Source organism: Neolamprologus multifasciatus, chromosome 19 (assembly GCF_963576455.1).
Source record: "Neolamprologus multifasciatus chromosome 19, fNeoMul1.2, whole genome shotgun sequence".
Classification (NCBI taxonomy): domain Eukaryota; kingdom Metazoa; phylum Chordata; class Actinopteri; order Cichliformes; family Cichlidae; genus Neolamprologus; species Neolamprologus multifasciatus.
Window position 1 is genome coordinate 1,125,189 of NC_140457.1, and position 19,659 is coordinate 1,144,847.

A 19,659-nucleotide genomic window follows, 5' to 3' on the forward strand; every position below is an offset into this window, starting at 1 on the left:
CAGGCCACTAAAATGAACCCTGTAATTAACAGCTAAACAGGAAAATGATCTAGAAGGGAACAGGTGTGGCAGACATAAACTGCACCTGCTCTAAGGACCACCATTCCATATCAGAGGAGGCAGGAAAGACACCTGGATGGCCTTGCAGCAGTTTGGGCAGCATCGTGGTGTGGGGCGGCATCACGGGCATCGGCAAAAAAAAAAAAAAAATAATAATAATTGCTCGTACTGATGCTGCCCCGACGTCATGCCAGCGCATATTGGGAATGTCACAGGCACCGATCGGTTTCCATTTGCTGGGAGTAAGGGCGCCCTCTGTTTGCGAGGTGCGCCTGCTGCTTGTGACACAGAGAGGAGAGGGCGGGGCGGCGGGGGATTCTCTGGTGGCTGGAGCAGCGTCTAATAACCAACTCGCAAAATAAAACAAAATAAAAACAAACCAACAAACACGAAAACACCAGACATCATGATACAGACTTATCATTTGCACCGATGTTTTTTCGAAATTCTGTACACAAAAACTGAGCGCGAGCCCTCGGTGCGCATGCTCGCTGCTGAAGTCAAAGTAAACTTTATTGTCATCTCCGCTACATTGCACACACCTCTGCTTATCACATGACATCATACATTCTGCATAACTTTATTATGGTGGAAGCTTCGACATGGTAACATAATATAGCAAAACCAGTTTCATTATTTGATCTGATTTGAACAAAATGTTGACATTAAAAATTAATGAAATAATTAGGAAAAGCATCACAGCTTCAATTCAGTAGCTCTTCTCCACAGTACACAGTTTATGAAAAGTAAGATCACACTTGTTTCTGTATTAATGTGATGAGCAGGAAACAGTTACTCTTCTGTCCTGATCAGAGGAAATGAGTCCTGCTGAGGCATCTGATACACAGATCAGCTGTACAAGGATGCTTACTGTTCACTGAAATCAGTCAAATTGAAATCAGTGAATAATTATGTATTTGTTTTAAAAAAAAGTCAAAGCTTGTTTGAACACTGCAGCTTAAAATGTAACTAGTAGCTACTTTACTTTATAGTATCACACTGATATGTTCACACCCAGAGCTCTGTTAAACACCCTCTGAGCATCATCAGAAAGCTGGTTAAGGAAATAACTCAGAGTCAAGTAGGTTGTTGTAAAAGAGATGCTCATTGATGCTGCAGTTACAATTATGGAAATCCATCTGGATCCTTTCTCTGCTTCCATTAATGCAGCTGTACCTGCAACTGAGATATACATTTTCATGGAGAACCCTTTGGTTATTTTTTCTTTAGCCAGTTTTGACTTGATGACAGCACACAAATCATCATATGACACACCTGAGCTGCCAGCAAGTTTCTCCAGAGACTGCTTATCAAGACCAAACCCAGTTACATAATCTCTGACAACTGAAAGCATCATGGTGAGATCAACATTAACAGAAAGGCCAGGAACTGGAACAGCTGCTACAGCTGCAGACAGAGTAGACCAGTATTTTATTCTGGACTGAAAAGCTTCTTTCTTCTTGTTAATGATCTCCTGGATGATGTTGGACACGGCACACAGCAGAGCATCTCTCTTATGTGCAGGAAGTTCTCTCTCTAAGGTCTGTTGTAATTCAGAGAATTCATAAATGTGAGGCTCAAAGCTGGACACCAGGAAGACCTGTGGAGACTCGACTCCTAAATTTCTGAGTCCTGTGTTATAGAAAATACATGTTAACATGAATAGATATCAAAATATTTTTTAAAGGGAAAAAAAATCAAACTAAGTTCTGAATATTTTTAAATAGTAAATTCACAAAGTGATGTTACTTAAGTAAAAGTGATTAGATAAGAAACTCACCTTGAACAGAGTCGTCTCTGATTTTTCTAAGAGTCTCCTCTTTACTGAAGTCTTTCTTTCTTTCCTCATCACGTATGTTGTTGTCGATCTTTGAGCGAACAAAGTAGAACTTTTTCTTCATCTTCTGAATCTCCTTTGCAAGTTTCACGTCATTTTCTCTGAAGCGAGTGTCTGAGATGATGATGAAGAAGTCAAACTTCTCAAATCCAACAAGCTTCAGGTACTTGTCAGCCGGAAACTTGGTGGTGCCGATTCCAGGAAGATCCCATAAAGTAACATTGGGATAGTTTGGATGGAGGTACTCTGTGACCTCTGAGGTGGTTTCCACAACACCAGTGGGTGCAGCGCCCTCATCTTCATCACCAATGCTCTTTATGCCTCTTAAGGCACTAACAAAGGCAGATTTACCAGATTTAGATTCTCCTGTGATGGCGATTTTTAGTGGAATATTATTTGGTTCTTTTAAATATCTTTGAATCTTTTCTACTGCTGCAGCAGTGTCATTGTTCATCAGATCATTTTTAACTGAAGCAAGTACAGCCTCCATGCAGACCCTTAAATAAAAGAAAAAGCAGTTAGAATCACTGCACTCTCATCTCTGAATACAGATGATATCATAAATCCATCATCACCAAAACTCTTGAAAGTTTCTTCGTCTTTGTTTCCAGCTGCTCTGTCACATTTTCAGACTCACAGGCAAAGAAAGTATCAAACAAATCAAACATGACACTCTGAATTTAAACAGCTGATCTTTGATTTCTTCCAGAAACTGATCAGCGGAGCAGAAACTCAGTCCTAACTCAGACTTTACATTCATATTTATATTTGAATGGAGACCAGAGAGCATGACACCATGAATCTGTGTGTTTGACCTCATACATGTGGTTACCCCAGTGTGTATGGATTGCAAGGAGTGACAAAATTAATTAAATACACCTTTATGTTTCATTAACATATTAAAATTGGAATGAATTCATTATTTAAATTTATTTAATGAATTAAATGCTCATTCATTTCATTTAAAACGTTTAAATTATTTATTTCCAATGTTATTTAATGAATTTAATTATATACATTTAATTTTATAATGATTAATTATTGACACATTTAATTATTTATTTTTTCACATTTTAATTAATTACTGACACATTTAATTAACTATTTAATTTATTACGTCACTCCTGGCCCTCCATAAGTGTGAGCCTCCTGATGTGATGGAAAGGTACTGTATGCGTACTGTGTCACATATATTGACCGTTACCTGCAATGTCACAGTGCATATTTACACTATGCTCAGCTGGTTGTGCATTGTGCTTCTGGTATGCCAGTGTGTCCCTTATTTAATAATTTAACAGTTGGAAATCCTATGTGTGCAGGGTCAGTCCAAGGACAATCAGTTAGTGCCTCGACTTGTGTTTCTCTACACATTTATAAACATTAAAACAAACGCGCAAGATTTTGCTACAGTAATAAGAGCCCCATGGTTCGCGTCACTCTCATTATTGTGTGAAAAGCTTCATATTCATCCTTCAGGTGCATCTAGATCCGTAACAGGTGTGCAGGTGTTTTCTTTGACCGATCGCGGAAGTCGTCCATGTAGAGTCAAGTATGACTGCAGAGATTCACAGCTCACAAACTCAAAAACCAAAACAAAGAAACCCAACAAAAACTGTAGCACCGATGTGTTCAGATTAAGGAAAGGTGAAAAAAAGAGTGAATTTAATTTTGCAGACAAAGTTTGATACAGTGGTGGAGGTTTACCTGCGTGTGACGATGTTGGAGCGATGATGAGTGCAGAATGCAGCAGTAGTGCAGCCTCGTATTCGTGGTGGGCGGAGTTATCCAAACGTCGATCGTACCAGTGCCAACGCTCGTATTGGTATCGGATCGATAGTAACGCGATAGGACTGTTTATCTCCTGTAAACTCACTTCTTTGCTCCCGGAAGCAGGACCGCAGTCAAGCCAGCCGCCTCTTTTCCGCTGCATTAATTTTCTTGCGCTTCTACACGGGCATTTACGGCAGCGCCTTTTCTCCTTATTTCAAAAGCGTAGACCCGCGCACAAGTACGCGCGCGCGCGCACTCACACATGCACGCCCTCGCATACAACGCTTTGGGACAGCCCAATACAGCCATCGGGAAAGTTTGGTTGCATATTCAAAAATTCATTAAAAATCATTCTTGATAGTTGATGTCCAACTTTCAACACAATCCTCCTCCTGGACACCTACTGTACCTCTGTGCCAAGTTTCATCTCAATCTGCTGCATCAATAATTGTTTAATGTTAATGGATCAGAAATGCTGCTGAGAGTCATGACAGGGACTATAAAGAGAGCATATTTCAACCATATTTTCTTGTCTTCACCAGGGGCGATTTTAGCCCATTTTTGGGGTGCTATGATTCATTTTGGGGGTGCTGAAGCAAAAAAACTGTGTTTTCCTGGTTAAGAGTTTGTTCTTAGGTTTAGTTCAGTGTCTAGTCTGTGGTGGTTATGCTTCCTGTTTTACTTTGAAGGTCCGTGTCTCATGTTAGTGTGTCCAGTGTTACTCTCCCCTGTGTTGTCATTATGTTTCATTCGAGTCAGCTGTGTCATGTGTCGCCACTTCTCCTGATCACCTCGTGTGTATTTAAGTCCTCAGTCTTCCTGTGTTCAGCGTTGCGTCATCTGTGTTTCCTCCTTTCATGCATTCATAGTTATCATAGTTCCTCTGTATCGTCTCTGTTGGCTCACTTTCCTCAGTTTTTCCCAGTGTAGGTTTTCAGTTAGCTCTCTCCCATGTTTGCCTTCGTTTGAGCCACAATAAAGGCTCGCTTTTGGTTTGCAACTCAAGTTCCGTCTCCTCGCCTCTGTCTGCTCCTGGGTCCACCTCCACTCGGTCTGCCCCACAGACCATGACAGGGACAAGATAACACGCAACATGTTTTTAAAACTTTAAGCACTTTCTTGGACGTAACGTTTTGTGGGAGAAACGTTTCATCATCAGGTGACGTCTTCAGTCTCAGCTGTCTGCAGGTTTCAATCTTATAAACAGGACATTTGCATAATGACTGAAACCAGCCCACTGAGGAACAATGGGCTGTGAGGTCAGTTCCTTAATCTTAATTATGCAAATTCTCATGACCATTGATCAACAACCACTGAAAACTTGTGTTTTCCTAAACACACATTGGTCTCTTTTCTCTCTTACCATAACATCTCATGTTACTTTTATCTCAGTACTGTCTTTTTCTCACAGTTTCATTATCCTTACTTCAAAGCTTCACTTTATTCTCAAGAATTTCGTTTTACCACTACTGAGCCAATTTGATAGTTAAGATCATCAACTCAGTGAACAGATAATTTAAAATTCAGCCAATCTGCACACATTTGCTTTTTGAACAGGTTCGTGCCCACCTTTAAATCTCTTTGGACCGGTCTTCTGTTCGCCTCATATCAGATCCAACCTTCGGCCACATTTGTTCTCTCTGTTACATGAAGAACCGGGCAGAAACACCAAATATTAACCCCGATTCTTTTGTCCCCGTGATAGAACAGAGAAAACCGACTCATAGTGTGTTAAAACATTTATATTTCTTCTTATTCAATCATCTTCTGGAAGAGAGAGACCCCTGCACAGCCCAAAGCCAGTTGCAGATCTCTAGCATTAGAAGCCAAAATGTGTATCATATAGGTGTTATTTTGGTCCTTTAAACAACTCCTCCTGACCTGACTTGATGTGTGTGTGTGTGTGTGTGTGTGTGTGTGTGTTTGTGTGTTATGTAGTTCTGCTTTTTCTGGCTGGTTTCCTGTTCTTAATATATTGCCTTTGCAGCTCTGCACTTCCTGTATATTAGTCTGGCTGAGCACTTGGTTTATGAGTCAAAGCTGGCCAAAGTACATGAAACAATATAATCAGAAAATAAACACTAAGAATATATATTTATTCTTTAACAGCTCCCCCTTTTTAACTCACATAATTGTATGAGTTAACCTAATTAACTGACTCCCTCATTAACCTTAACTTAGATCTACTGCTCCTAAAATGCCTCAGTCCACTGAAGACAGATGGTGATAAGGAACTGCAGGAGGAACTATCATGGAAGACCAGGCTCCAGAAAGGATGGAAAATAGAAGAAGTGGCTAACCTCAAGTAAAGAGACAGCACAGATTTTCTGATCCACAGAGGCAGGAGTCTACCAAGGCACCAGGACCAAAGATGCAAAGGTGCCCTGGAGACTATCCAGGACAAATAAACAGGATGTAAAATGCAAGCTAGGACAGCGTACACTGAGAGGCACCACCAAGTGGCTGGGATAGTGTAGAAGAACATCTGTGTCACATATGGACTGGAAGCACCCAAGTCCTGATGGGAGACTCAACAAAGGTGGATGAGGACAACAGGGCTGAGCACCTATGGGACTTCTAGTTCCACACAAACAAGCAGGTGCTGCAGAACCAACCAGACAAAAGGCAAATGCTAACAAACGGCAGTGGCTGTGAGTCCTAGAAACACAAGCAGGGAAATCAAAGCAGGAATGAAGCTCAAAAAGGCTGAAACTCATTATATCCTAATAGTAAATAGAAACAGAACTGTAGAGGCCTGCTGGGAAATCAGGAAGTTCTATCAGAAATAACAAAGTCCTTAAAATGAGGATGCTGTAATTATTTTCACCTGCTGGAACAGATTTTCTAATTGTGTTTTCTTTGGGTATCTGTTAGTGTCCAATAATACTGTAATATAGTGTCTGAGAAGATGTGCCTGATACAGCAACACTCACGTATTCATTCATTATATCAGTGAGATAAGCCATGGAAATGTGAGCCTGAAGCTCTCTCAACACTCAGACTTACAACTCTGATGTTAAAGGTTATTTAACTGCTGTTTCAGTCGAATCATTTCATTTTTCATATCATCTAATGACTACGATCATTTCAGATCCAGCTGATAAAAGTAATAAATCTGTGAGAAGAATTAAAGAATCAATGGAAAGAAGTCGTATGGAAGAAGACGTTCATGGTTTTAGAATAATATTCTATTAAATACTGATGTCATCAGAGAGTGTAGCTCTCATAGATTTACACGTATTAATGTCCTGAGAGGCATTAATATATGTGAGCAGATATGAAAGAGTGACGGATCAGAGCACATATGCAGTAAAAGATCCGTCCAAATATATTTTTGCCTTAATGAAATATTATTGTCATGGGATACAAACATTATACGATACGTGCACTTATTTAAAAGTTCCTTTACAGTTCTCTCCTGCAGAAGGAGCAGTGTGTAAAGACTTTGTGCTCTGCTGTGAATACAAGTGTGATCTATACTTAAATCAGCTGGTTTACAGTCAGTGCTGTGACCCACACAAAGACACATTGCCTCGCACAAACACATCCTCCAACCACACACACCCATATTTTGCTCCATTGTGGTTTATTTCACACCTCAAACATTTAGCAAAAAATTAAGCAAATACACACAATAAGCATCTTTAGACCCAGCTGTCTTAGCTAATTATAGGCCAATCTCCAACCTTTCTTTCGTATCAAACATCCTTATTTAGAAACAGAATTTTGTGTTTGCTTGTGTTCTTTGTCTAATATTTAAATTTGTTTGATGATCTGAAACATTAAAGTGTGACAAGCACAAAAAAATAGAAAAACATTTTTTCACTCCACTCTATAGTCCACTGAGTTCTGCTGTGGAAACATGACTTCTTGTAAATCAGCTGTTTTCACATATCTTACTGAGGCCCCCATGAAGCTGATTGGTTCATTCGTTCTTATCTTGAGTGGAGCTATTTCCTGTGACTAACCACAAAAGCTCAAAGCCAAACTGCAACTTCTCACATTGTTACTGACTGCAGTGTGCTGCTGTCTTCACTTTCAGCGTCAGCAGGAATCCGGTGTAAGTTATTTTAATTTATCTCTTTAAGCTAAAGTCACTTTCTTTCTATTGTCACCATTTTTATTTTTCGAGATAAGTCACAGAAAATCTATTTTTTATGGATTTGGTACTTTTTAATAATTATACAAGTGAGGTTGCTGAATGACTTCCTCCCCCGTCTGTTTCAGTGCATCCGATCATATTATATTCTGAAGAACAGAGAATGGCTTACATTATTAATACAGTCAGGAAAAAACTTATTAGAAACCCAGCTTATTTAGTAAGTTTGCCCACTATCAAAGAAATGATCAGTCTGCAATTTGAATGGTAGGTTTAGCTAGAGGCTTTCATGAGGATCTTCTATGGCGTTATTTTAGTGCCTTTATTCTGAGCGCACGAAAAAAACTTTGCAAGCGGAAATGTGACACACACACACTAACGCTCAGTTGTTGGTGTTTGCTCTTGCTCAGATCTCTGCTCTGTGTGCTAACAGACATCTGCAGACCTGCTCTCAGTGTGTCACTCCTGCTCAGCTCTCTGTACACCGTTATAAATGTGCCAAAAAAAAACCAACCAATCACAGACTTGGATGCAAAAATTCTGATTGGCTGTTTTGGTCTTCAATCAGCCCACTAGCTACTGTAGCCAAACCCAGGCAAATATCCCAGAATGCATTTTGTGCAAAACTCAAATGAGGCAGTTGCAGAGGAACGGAGAGTGGCGGAATTTAAAATATTACTCTTTCTGGATCACAAAATAAAATTTTACGATATTTTCAGGCTATAATGTTTAAACTTCAAATAGCTTCTCGATTTATCAAGACATCACATATTTGCAAAAGTGCTCTAACGTTTTTGGTCAAAGTATCTGTACTTTCTAGTATTTTCAAAACAAACGTTTCACCGATTCCCTGTGTGTTAACAGAGGGGGGTGTGATTGTGGATGCCCTGCAGGTGCATCCACACGGCAACGCTGTTAAAAATGAACTGCCTTGTGTAGCTGTAACAAGACTAGGTATAAAAAGCTAACACTGCTATATTATTCCATCTCACTTAGGTATATTTATTTGATTGAACAACTCCTACAGTTGATTACTGAGAATGTAACCTCTGTGCTCCCGCTTGGGATTAATCAGCTCAGTAAGCTCCTCCATCGTATTGTCCAAAGACCTCACATTACCTGTGATCACTGGAACAGCTCCAGCAGTGACACTTCTTTGTTGTCTTCATACCTCCTCGGGTATTATGGCAGTCGACCTGCAGGGAAATTTCAAGAGCTAAAATGTTAAGAACTTTAAATTTTCAGTGTATTGAAATGTATTAAGGGCATTTCAATACACTGAAATGCCCTTAACATCATACAGTTTTGTATGTTAACTGAAATAAAAAAAAAATAGGTATTATTATTTTTCCAATTGTGTAATAACTTTCTACATCTCTCTTACTGCAGTTATCGAGGATCAGGGTGGCTGTTCAAACTGCAAATCAGTTACAATAGAAAGTAAAGCTCTACAACTCCATCACAAACCATCAGCTGCCTGAATAGTCAAGGAGCCACTGAGGATGGACGACATCACACTGAATATTGCCATCACTGGAGAATCTGGGGCTGGTAAATCCACCTTTGTTAACGCCCTCAGAGGACTATGTGATGATGATGAGGGAGCTGCTCCTACTGGTGTTACAGAAACCACCATAGAGGTCACACCGTACCCCCATCCAGAGTATCGTAATGTTACTTTATGGGATCTTCCTGGAATCAACACCACCAAGTTTACAGCTGATAAATACCTGAAGCTTGTTGGATTTGAGAAGTTTGACTTCTTCATCATCGTCTCAGCTGTTCGGTTCAAAGAGAATGATGTGAAACTCGCTCAGGAGATTCAGAAGATAAAGAAGAAGTTCTACTGCGTTCGCTCAAAGATTGACAACGATTTACGAGCTGAGAGAAGAAAGAGAGACTTCAGTGAAAAGAGGACTCTGACAAAAATCAGAGATGACTGCATTCAAGGTGAGCGATGCAAAATAACATAAGTCTGAAAAAAATCAGCTGCATGGGATATTTTTGTTATATGTTATGGGTTTTTTTTTAAGAATCCAAAAACGATCTCCATGCCCCTCCATCTCATAGTTTCTTAGCAAAACATGAGGATTAAAAAAAAAAAAAAAGCACAAAAAAAATCAACTATTACAACTAATTATGCATAATTGTTCTGAGATTCATTACCTTTGGTTATGAACAAAATAAACCTGTTGGGACATGATCATCTGAGTTCTTCATACTGCCAATTAATGTATGAAATCATTATTGGATATGTTTTTTTGACTCAGGTATAGGATACCAGATTGCAATTTAAAAAGAGAATTTTTTACGTTAAATAAAAACCAAAACTATGAGTTTTACAAATAAACCTGATAAAATGGGGAAAAAAATTATATATAAAATCGATGTCTCGTTCACTCTTGGCATACAGAGAGAGAGAACACCTGTTGGAAACAATGACTGAATTCAAACAGCATGTTGTGACAAAACAATAACCTGAAACTCACTATGCAGTTCCACAGGGTTGCAGGAAACTGAAGCTGAATCAACTGATAATTCTCTGTAACTAATAATAAGAACAGCTAGCATTTTATATTTTCTGTTAATGATCGTCACAACATGTTTTCCTTCTGTGACACAGGAGTCAGAGGACTGGGCATCAAGTCTCCACAGGTCTTCCTGGTGTCCAGCTTTGAGCTCCACCTGTACGACTTCTCTCTCTTACATGAGACCTTAGAGAGAGAACTTCCTGAACACCAGAGAGATGCTCTGCTGTTTGCTACACCCAGTTTCAACCTGGAGATCATCAGCAAGAAGAAAGAAGCTTTCAAGGTAAGATTGTATTGCTGCTGTGTTTAGGATCATTGTCCTGTTGATCAGTTAGCAGCACCTGGCTGCTGCTTACCTTAGTAAATCCTGAGGAAGGAGAACTGAGAAGATGTTTTTCTCATGAGTGTAACTGTGGCCTGTGTGAAAACACACTGATCAGATCATTGGCTGCTGCTTTAAATCCAAACTGACAGGCATCATAGTTTTAGGTTTCAAACATTTCCTGTAACTTCACACAGCATCTCATCTCACACTGTTTTTACACACTGTGTGCTGGTCTGAGCTGGGATCATTTTCTTTCCAGCCTAACAAACATTTTGTTTTTTACTTTTCAATTCAGAGATGAAAATGTCAACCACAGATTTATTTTAAGCCCATTTCAATCCAATGAAAATATTTCAGTCCTCTGAGACAGAAAAAAACTAAATATTAAGAAATTAATTATGAATCTTCATAATTTGGCTCCAGCTTGTATTTAAGGTATTTTATTTTTTGGGGTAATTATTAGGGATGGGTATCGAAACCCGGTTCTTGTTGAGAACCGGTTCCCACTGTTTCAATTCCTTGGAATCGTTTGCCATTTTTGCAAACGATTCCCTTATCGATTCCAGTCGCCACGAATGACGTCACCACGTTGCGGAGCGTCATTTACCTGGCAGGAAACACGGCGCCTAAGCTCAATGCTCAAAAGTTTGGTTATACTTTACGAGAACGGATGACAACAGGGCAACTTGCAATACTTGCAAAGTAGATATTTCATTTAAGGGAGGAAACACGACGAATATACAAAAGCATTTGCTCACAAAACACACGATGACCTTAAATGAATGTCGTGTTTTTAATTCCGGACTCGTGAATCTCAACCCAGCAGCAGCGGTAACGTTTGCACGTCCCCTCCCGTTAATGCGGCAGGTAAATAATCAACTAACAGTGCAGATTATGTTAGTGCGATCTGCCTTATTACAAAACCTGCCATTACTGTGCGTTTAGGTGACCATGATGAGAGAGACAGAGTCTGGCTCAGATGCTGGCAGTTCTCGCTGCAGTCTACCGTAGCGTCTCCTTTCAGGCAGGATAGACGAATGTCAGCGAGCAGAGACTCAGTTTGTGGTCAAAGGCTTGCAGCCGTTTGCCACAGCAGATGATTTTCAGTAAGTGAATGTGTTTAATTGTAGGCAGGGACATTACTGGATATTCTTGTGTAATTGCTACAGAAGAATATTTAATTTATTATTTTACATTTACAATTCTTTCCCCGGGGACCCTGTGACACCCCATTGAAGAGCCGTAGGCTGTGGATCTCTTAAGATCTCACTGTTGGGTTTGTAAGGCCATGTTACTCCTACATTTCTATCTTGTTCAAAGAGAAGATATAAAACAAAGTTCTGAGCTAATCGACCTTAGTGTTCTCCTTTTTAAAAGAGAATCAATAAAGAATTGAATCGTTAAACAGAATCAAAAATGGAATTGGAATTGTGAAAATCTTATCAATACCCATCCCTAGTAATTATTTAATTGATTTAATTGTTGCATTTTAGGCCAGTTGTATGTATAATGTTAGATTGTGATAGTTACATTTCATGCCTCCCAAATCGCAAAAGTAAATTTTGTCCTCTTTTGTTGTTTCAGTCTTTAAGTACAAGCACAGACGACCAGTTTGGATTTGCATTAGTTAAAGAAGAAATTAATGAAGCTGTGCTGAAGAAAGACCCACCAGCAGCTGCTGCAAAGATCAAAGAGTTAATGATGAAGGAGAAAAACATCCCACTAAATATCGCCATCACAGGAGAATCTGGGGCTGGTAAATCCACCTTTGTTAACGCCCTCAGAGGGATGTCCGATGATGATGAGGGAGCTGCTCCTACTGGTGTTACAGAAACCACCATGGAGGTCACATCGTACCCCCATCCAAAGTATCCCAATGTTATGTTATGGGATCTTCCTGGAATCGGCACCACCAAGTTTCCAGCTGATAAGTACCTGGAGCTTGTTGGATTTGAGAAGTTTGACTTCTTCATCGTCATCTCAGACACTCGCTTCAGAGAAAATGACGTGAAACTCGCTCAGGAGATTCAGAGGATGAAGAAAAAGTTCTACTTTGTTCGCTCAAAGATCGACAACGATATAAATGCTGAGAGAAGAAAGAGAAACTTCAGTGCAGACGAGGCTCTGACAAAAATCAGAGACAACTGTGTTAACGGTGAGTGTTCAGTGATCATTTATCCCAGTGTGAGATTAATTTCTGGATGTGTTCTTTAAAAATGTGTGAATGTAATAACCTTTATTTTCTGTTGTTTGCATCATCACATACTCAGAAAAATGACAAATTACTTTGATTATCAGTGATCACTGAGAGAAGCTGTATGAACTTTATTTGATGTTTCAAGTGTATGAAGTTATTTAGATCTGTCCTCCTGCAGCTGCTGGAGAGGTCAGGCTTTTATTGGACAGCTGAACTTTATAACACTGATCACTCATTAAACTGCTACTGTCTCTCTCAGTCTGATACCAAGATTTAGGATGAAAACAGATTTTTAATTTATTTGTTCATTTTTGACTGACAAGATAAAATTATCAATCAAATTCATTTATTGGGTCAACAATGTATAAACATATAATCAGTTTTATCTCCAGTTTTTGTCTCCATCAACAAACATACTTTAGTTGTTTGATGTTTCTTGAAGAACAGCTGCCTGCTGCTGTTAATCTCTAACTCGATGTTTGTTTGGTATTGTTCAGACTCTCTGGGCTGCAGTTTCTCTTCATATTAATGACATGACAAACAGCAGCAGATAGGATCCAAGATTATTCTAAACTATACACAACTAAACTATAATCCTTTATAACTCTGTGGAGTCAGAGGAGTTAATGAATCCCCTGAATGGAAAAGCCTAGTTTTAGATGATTTATTATTTCATACTTAATCTTCATACTGTGTGTTTCTTCTGTGACTCAGGTCTCAGAGGATTAGGCTTCGAGTCTCCACAGGTCTTCCTGGTGTCCAGCTTTGAGCTCCACCTGTACGACTTCCCTCTCTTACATCAGACCTTAGACAGAGACCTTCCTGCACACAAGAGAGATGCTCTGCTGGGAGCCATGCCCAACTTCAACCCAGAGATCATCAGGAAGAAGAAACAAGCTCTGAAATCCAGAATAAAATACTGGGCTACTCTGTCTGCAGCTGTAGCAGCTGTTCCAGTTCCTGGTCTTTCTATTGCTGTTGATGCTGTTTTGCTGGTTCGTGTTGTCACACATTATGTTCATGCGTTTGGTCTCGATGTCCCGTCTCTGAAGAGACTTTCTGCCAGAACAGGTGTGCCCTACGCTGATCTACGTGCTGTCATCGTTTCACCACTGGCTGCAGCAGAAATAACTACAGGGCTCCTCCTGAAGGTGATGGCCCAACTTGGGGCCGTAGCTGCATTAATTGTAGCAGAGGAAGCATGCAGGTGGATTCCATTTATTGGAATTCTAGTATCAGCGGGTCTCTCTTTCACCACAACCTACAAAATTCTGAAATTGATCCTCGATAAGCTCGCTGAAGATGCTCAGAGGGTGTTTGAAAGAGCTTCAGTCTGAACACATCAGTGTGAATTTGAAAGTAAAAGATGATTGAAACTTAAAAAAGTACAAATGAAATTAGTTTAAATCATTAAATATAAATATACTGAAACAAATCATGTTGCAGCTGCACATTTGAGCCATTTTCCTACTATAGCTGATAAATGTATCAGAGGCCTCAGCAGGTCTCATTTCTTCTCATCACATCAATACAGAAACAAATGTGATGTTATTATTCAGATAAAACCTGCTAGAAGAGCTACTGATGTTTTTTTAATCCTTTGTGTGATTTGGTGATGTCATCACTTTTTACAGATCAAGTGATGTGATAGTTGCTCCTGAAACATCATCGTCCGAATTTCTTTTGTTTGATTTACTTTGTGATGAAACTCTTTTGTATTCATATTGTAGCTTACAGCATAATAAATACTTTTAATGCAGAGTGTTTGATGATGAACAGAGGTGTGTAGAGCTGAAACTGCTCTGTGGTGTTTTTGTCCTGTTGACTGTAGATTGTGATGAGAGTTCACTGCCCTCCAGTGGTCACAGTGAGGAACTACCACACAAATAATACAGATATGAATCCAAATGTTCATCAACGTTATTCCTGCTTTTCATTAATAAATTCTTCTTGATAAACATTTTACCATTAATGTCATTATTTAAAAAGTGTTTTAAATTAAAGTTACTTTAAAAAGGAGAGTTAATCAGCTCTCTCAGCGTCTGTGAGTTGGACACAATTAGTGATGTGCGAATCATGAACGAATCGTTCAATACACAAGAATCACTTTACTGACTCGTGAATCATGATTCACAAGCGCAACTGACTCACTGACTCATCCCTGTTGCTGTTAGCAAACTAATTTCATTAGTAGAAATATATCTAGCTTATAATTAAAACTGTGGGGAAATAAACAACAGCCAATTTCTTAACAAAACATTTCTGCTCTGGACTGGAGGAAAAAACCCTGAGTAGAAGCTCACATCAAGACAATAGCTCCTCAGTTCATAGTAGCATCGCTCTGCTAACATGCTAACAGCACATTTTAGCAGTGTTGGGCAAGTTACTTTGAAAAAGTAATTAATTATAGTTAATAGTTATTTCTTCAAAAAAGTAACTGAGTTAGTAACTGTGTTACAAGATTCTAAAAGTAATTAATTACTTGAAAAGTAACTATTGCGTTACTTTGAAAAAAAGTTTAACCCTCTGGGGTCTAGGGTATAATTGGTCATTTTAACTACTTTTGATGTTTCCTCTACATTTCACCTTTAAAAACTATTTATTTGCCTTGTTTGGTCTCATCTTTTTCAGCACAACCTCACGCGTCTGAATTTACAGTTATGTTTTCATTTTGACATACTGTACTAACACAATAGATCTAAAATCAGACAAAAAACTTTAAGTCCGAGTAGAAAAAGTTATATTTTTTACTGTAACAACCACAACCATGTTTAATGGATCATACTTCATAACTTTAAACGCAAATATAAATTGACAATTTTAAAATTATATGCACAAGTTTTGCAAACAACATCACAGCCTGATACCTGCAAGTCTGACAGCAGCAGGTGTATCACTCCTGTTTCTACCTGGAGACAGCAGTCGCCTCATTGTTCTGACACACAACACAAAACTATCCACAACACTACACACTAACTACACAACACTACACACTAACTACACAAGACAACACACTAACTACAAAAGACAAAACTTCACTCCTAAAACTTCCACCTCTTCCTAAACAACCATGTTGCCATATCATTTTTTTGGTTGACATGGTGCATTTTTCCACCAACAAGAAAGGGCAGGGTTGTTTTTGCTCACAAGCAGAGAGTGCTCGCTGCGCTGTCCTTAGACAGTAAACGTGACTAAACTATTGAGGAAAAAACGGCGTGTATATTGTTTATCATGACTCTGGTTTTACGTGGCCGGTCAACACAATTTATAAACTGGTAAATGTCACTTTGTTGCTTTGTCATCTTGAAGTGGTCATGTGATTGTTTACCACGACTACTTTATTCTTCCTCAGTCAAACAGCAGCACTCATGCGATTGTTTTGCCCCCTGAGCTCCAGGTTTTGTGCCAAAAAATGATCGTCTGCCAGAAAGTGACTGCCACCCGTGGGAGCGCGCAGCTGCTTAAAGCTGTAGCGCCCAGATTACTTACAGCTACTTCCTACTGATATAAGATGCGGTAAGCTGAACACAACTTCAACCGTCTGTTTGTTGAAAAATAGTAACGCGGCCGCACCGCATTTTCTTGCTAGTAACGGTAACGCCGTTGTAACGATAGAAATAGTAATTAGTTATTGTAAGTGTCACAGAAATGGCTTATGTATAAAGAAGTTTAATAGATGGTTCCAGCAGTTAAAATGTTCTTGCTTGTACATTTCTGTGGTCAATGTTGTAAAGGTGTGTTTATCTTGTCACAAAGAACAAGTTTTGTTACACCGCTATTATCGCGAGGTTTGGGCGTGATAGTATAGGCTGTGAGCCCACGTTTAATAATCACGCTAAGGAGTTCAGCGAGCTATCTGCAAAGGCCTGGTTAGTCTACCAGCTGTACAAGGTATTTGTCATTTGCCATAACTGTATTGTAATGTATGGTGTTCTAATTATTTTGTTTTAATTTAGAATGAGCAAGACTGTAAAGGTATTCTTCTAGGACCTCCGAAGTGGCAGGCGGCCACGAGGTAATTTTTTGTTGTTAAAGCACAAGTGTTACTTTTGATAGACTGAAGCGCTTAAAGCCTTTGTGTTTTATGTTTGTAGTTTTCATGGCGTTCATTAAATGCAGCGAAGCGCCCGTCTTGAAGAAGCCGTGCCTGTGTTGTCATTTCGGAGTTACAGTTATAGTACTCGTTACTGAAAAAAGTAACGCTGTTATCTCCATCACTGGGCGCATTACCGGCCCCTGGCTCACAGCTCAGTGGACATTTAAATATGTATAGAAATATATATTTGACACATTTGAGGAAAATACAAATAAAATAAAAATAAACAAAATAAATGTTCCCTTTAGAAATCTTTTTTTTTCTCTTCTTTTCTCTGTAAAAATAGTTGTTTTTCTTTTTCAATCACTCTTCTTAGCAGTAGGATTTACATGAAAAGAGAAACAAATTAAGTTTGAGTGAAAATGTAAATTTTTTGCACTCTCTGGTCAACTGACTCAGTGACTCAAATGACTCAAAAAACTCGATTCACTTTGGTGAGTGACTCATTAAAACTCGATTCAGTAAAAAGAATCGAATTTACCATCACTAGACACAATATTACCTCTAAACAGTCTTTCCTGCCCTTTGGTCCGTAGGTCATGTCTCCGGTAGAACAAAGTAACCATGACTCTAGTCCAGGGGCGTCAAACTCAATTGCACAGGGGCCAAACCTCAAGGCACACTTTAGGTCGCGGGCCAATTAAGATAAACATTTATTGAACACACTAAAACAATGTTTATAACCATAAATATGGATAAAAACAGACAGGAATATAATTCAAGAATAAATAAACTGAAAACAAACTTTAACTTTAAATATTTTGCTCTCTATAAAAATATATCCTGTCAAAATTATGCAAGTTAGAAATATGAACATGCTGCTAAAACCCCAGAAAAATTTAATAAAAAACATACAAGGTTGGAGCCGCATGTAGACGGAGCTGATTTTAACATCCAGATGTTGAAAATCAGTGACAGTAGCCTTTACATTTAGAATAATGGATTACACATGAGGACTCATCACAGCAGGTGTCTTTCTGAAAGTGCTGTAACTACGTTTAAGGATCTGCTGTTAAAAAAAGTCTCAAATGAGAAGTGGTCATGGGCCGGCTGAGTCATCTGGATTTTTCCATGGTGTCCCTGTGGTCCCGCCTCTGGGCGGAGCCCTCGTCACTACACCTGTTATACTCACCTGTGGGAGATCCAGGCCAATCTGCAGGCAGTATTTAAGACTAGAAGAGGAATCAATCTGTTTCACCGTCCCCAACTGCAGCTTCTCCATACCTCCATTAACCAACCTCTCCCTCTGTTCATCGAGCCCCCTCCAAACATTCACTGCTGTGCCTTAGTTTTACTGTCACTGTTACACACTGAAGGAGGACGAGGTTCATCCAGGTGCACACTGAGGTTTATTGCTCTGAAACACAGCAAAACAGCCGTTCTGTGTTACTGACGGCTTCTGGTACCATAACTGGCCTGTGGTACTTTTGTAAGGGATTACTGGGCCAGTCACTTATTTGTCAGAGTGACTGTCTGCCACCTACTGGTTACTGAGTTAAAGCAGATGACTCGTAAGCTGGAGAGGAAATGACGTGTCACAAATTTAGAGGATCATCATTTAGCCTGGAGAAATAGTTTGTTGCTTTATAAGAAAGCCCTCCACAAAGCCAGAACATCTCACTACAACCCTAAGAACAACCCCAGGTTTCTCTTCAGCTCTGTAACCAGGCTGACAAACAGTCAGAGCTCTGTTGAGCCAACCATCCCTTTAGCACAGAGGTGGTGGAACTCCAGGCCTCAGGTCCTGAAGGTTTTAGATGTGTCCTTGATCCAACACAGCTGATTTAAATGCTAAATGACCTCCTCAACATGTCTTAAAGTTCTCCAGAGGCCTGCTAATGAACTAATCATTTGATTCAGGTGTGCTGACCCAGGGCGTGTTATCTAAAACCACCAGGACACCGGGCCTTGGTACCTGGAGTTCCCCACCCCTGCTTTGACGAGTAATGATTTCATGAACTTCTTTACAAATAAAATGTAACCATTACTGAAATAAAAAAGCCAAATTTGATAACTGTTGATATTTTAGACTTTCTCTCTGATCTTTCTGAGTTAACTTCAATAATTACTTCCTCCAAACCATCAACGTGTCTTTTAGACCCCATTCCTACAAAACTGCTCAAAGAAGTCCTGCCATTGATTAATTCTTCGATCTTATATATGATCAACCTATCTCTAATAATCAGCTATGTACCACAGGCCTTCAAGCTGGCTGTAGTTAAACCTTTACTCAAAAAGCATCTCTAGACCCAGCAGTCTTAGCTAATTATAGGCCAATCTCCAACCTTCCTTTATATCAAACATCCTTGAAAGAGTAGTTGTCAAACAGCTAACAGATCATCTGCAGAGGAATGGTTTATTTGAAGAGTTTCAGTCAGGTTTCAGAGTTCATCACAGCACAGAAACAGCTTTAGTGAAGGTTACAAATGATCTTCTTATGGCCTCTGACAGTGGACTCATCTCTGTGCTTGTCCTTCTTGACCTTAGTGCAGCATTCGATACTGTTGACCATAATATCCTATTAGAGCGATTAGAACATGCTGTAGGTATTACAGGTATTGCAATACCTACAGCCCTACAACCCTAACCCTATCTAATTTGTGCATGTAAATGGTTAATTATGGAGTTCCACAGGGTTCAGTGCTAGGACCAATTCTGTTTACATTATACATGCTTCCCTTAGGCAGCATCATTAGAAGAAACTAAGGTTATTGTACTCGGCCCTGAAAAGCTTAGAAATATGG

At 39.4% G+C, this 19,659-nt stretch overlaps 4 protein-coding genes across 6 annotated transcripts in view; 3 read left to right on the forward strand and 1 right to left on the reverse strand.

Moving 5' to 3' along the window:
- The window catches only part of LOC146495626 (interferon-induced very large GTPase 1-like), a 46,680-nt gene extending 31,842 nt beyond the window's left edge, over positions 1-14,838 (forward strand). Inside the window, exons 7-9 of one of the 2 annotated variants that reach the window (XM_085142678.1) lie at positions 10,390-10,580; positions 12,207-12,777; positions 13,534-14,838. In XM_085142678.1, the coding sequence (XP_084998804.1) occupies positions 10,390-10,580; positions 12,207-12,777; positions 13,534-14,156 (1,385 nt within the window). In that variant the 3' untranslated portion in view covers positions 14,157-14,838. The remainder of the gene's footprint in view (positions 1-10,389; positions 10,581-12,206; positions 12,778-13,533) is intronic. The other variant, XM_085142679.1, reaches the window with a different exon arrangement.
- LOC146495629 (interferon-inducible GTPase 5-like) lies at positions 773-4,613 on the reverse strand. Of its 2 annotated transcripts, XM_085142694.1 has the most exons (4): positions 3,602-4,613; positions 1,841-2,394; positions 1,378-1,692; positions 773-1,269 (listed from the first exon to the last, which is right to left on the reverse strand). In XM_085142694.1, the coding sequence occupies exons 2-4, from the start codon at positions 2,385-2,387 to the stop codon at positions 1,055-1,057; spliced, it is 1,077 nt and encodes a 358-aa protein (XP_084998820.1). In that variant the 5' UTR covers positions 2,388-2,394; positions 3,602-4,613; the 3' UTR covers positions 773-1,054. The 2 variants fall into 2 exon arrangements, with proteins under 2 accessions (XP_084998820.1, XP_084998819.1); XM_085142693.1 differs by having other exon boundaries at positions 773-1,692; positions 3,602-4,612.
- The window catches only part of LOC146495630 (interferon-inducible GTPase 5-like), a 54,036-nt gene continuing 42,027 nt past the window's right edge, over positions 7,651-19,659 (forward strand). Inside the window, exon 1 of the mRNA XM_085142688.1 lies at positions 7,651-7,727. The gene's annotated coding sequence lies outside the window, so the exon portion shown is untranslated. The remainder of the gene's footprint in view (positions 7,728-19,659) is intronic.
- The window catches only part of LOC146495631 (interferon-inducible GTPase 5-like), a 143,388-nt gene continuing 131,387 nt past the window's right edge, over positions 7,659-19,659 (forward strand). The window contains exon 1 of the mRNA XM_085142685.1: positions 7,659-7,727. The gene's annotated coding sequence lies outside the window, so the exon portion shown is untranslated. The remainder of the gene's footprint in view (positions 7,728-19,659) is intronic.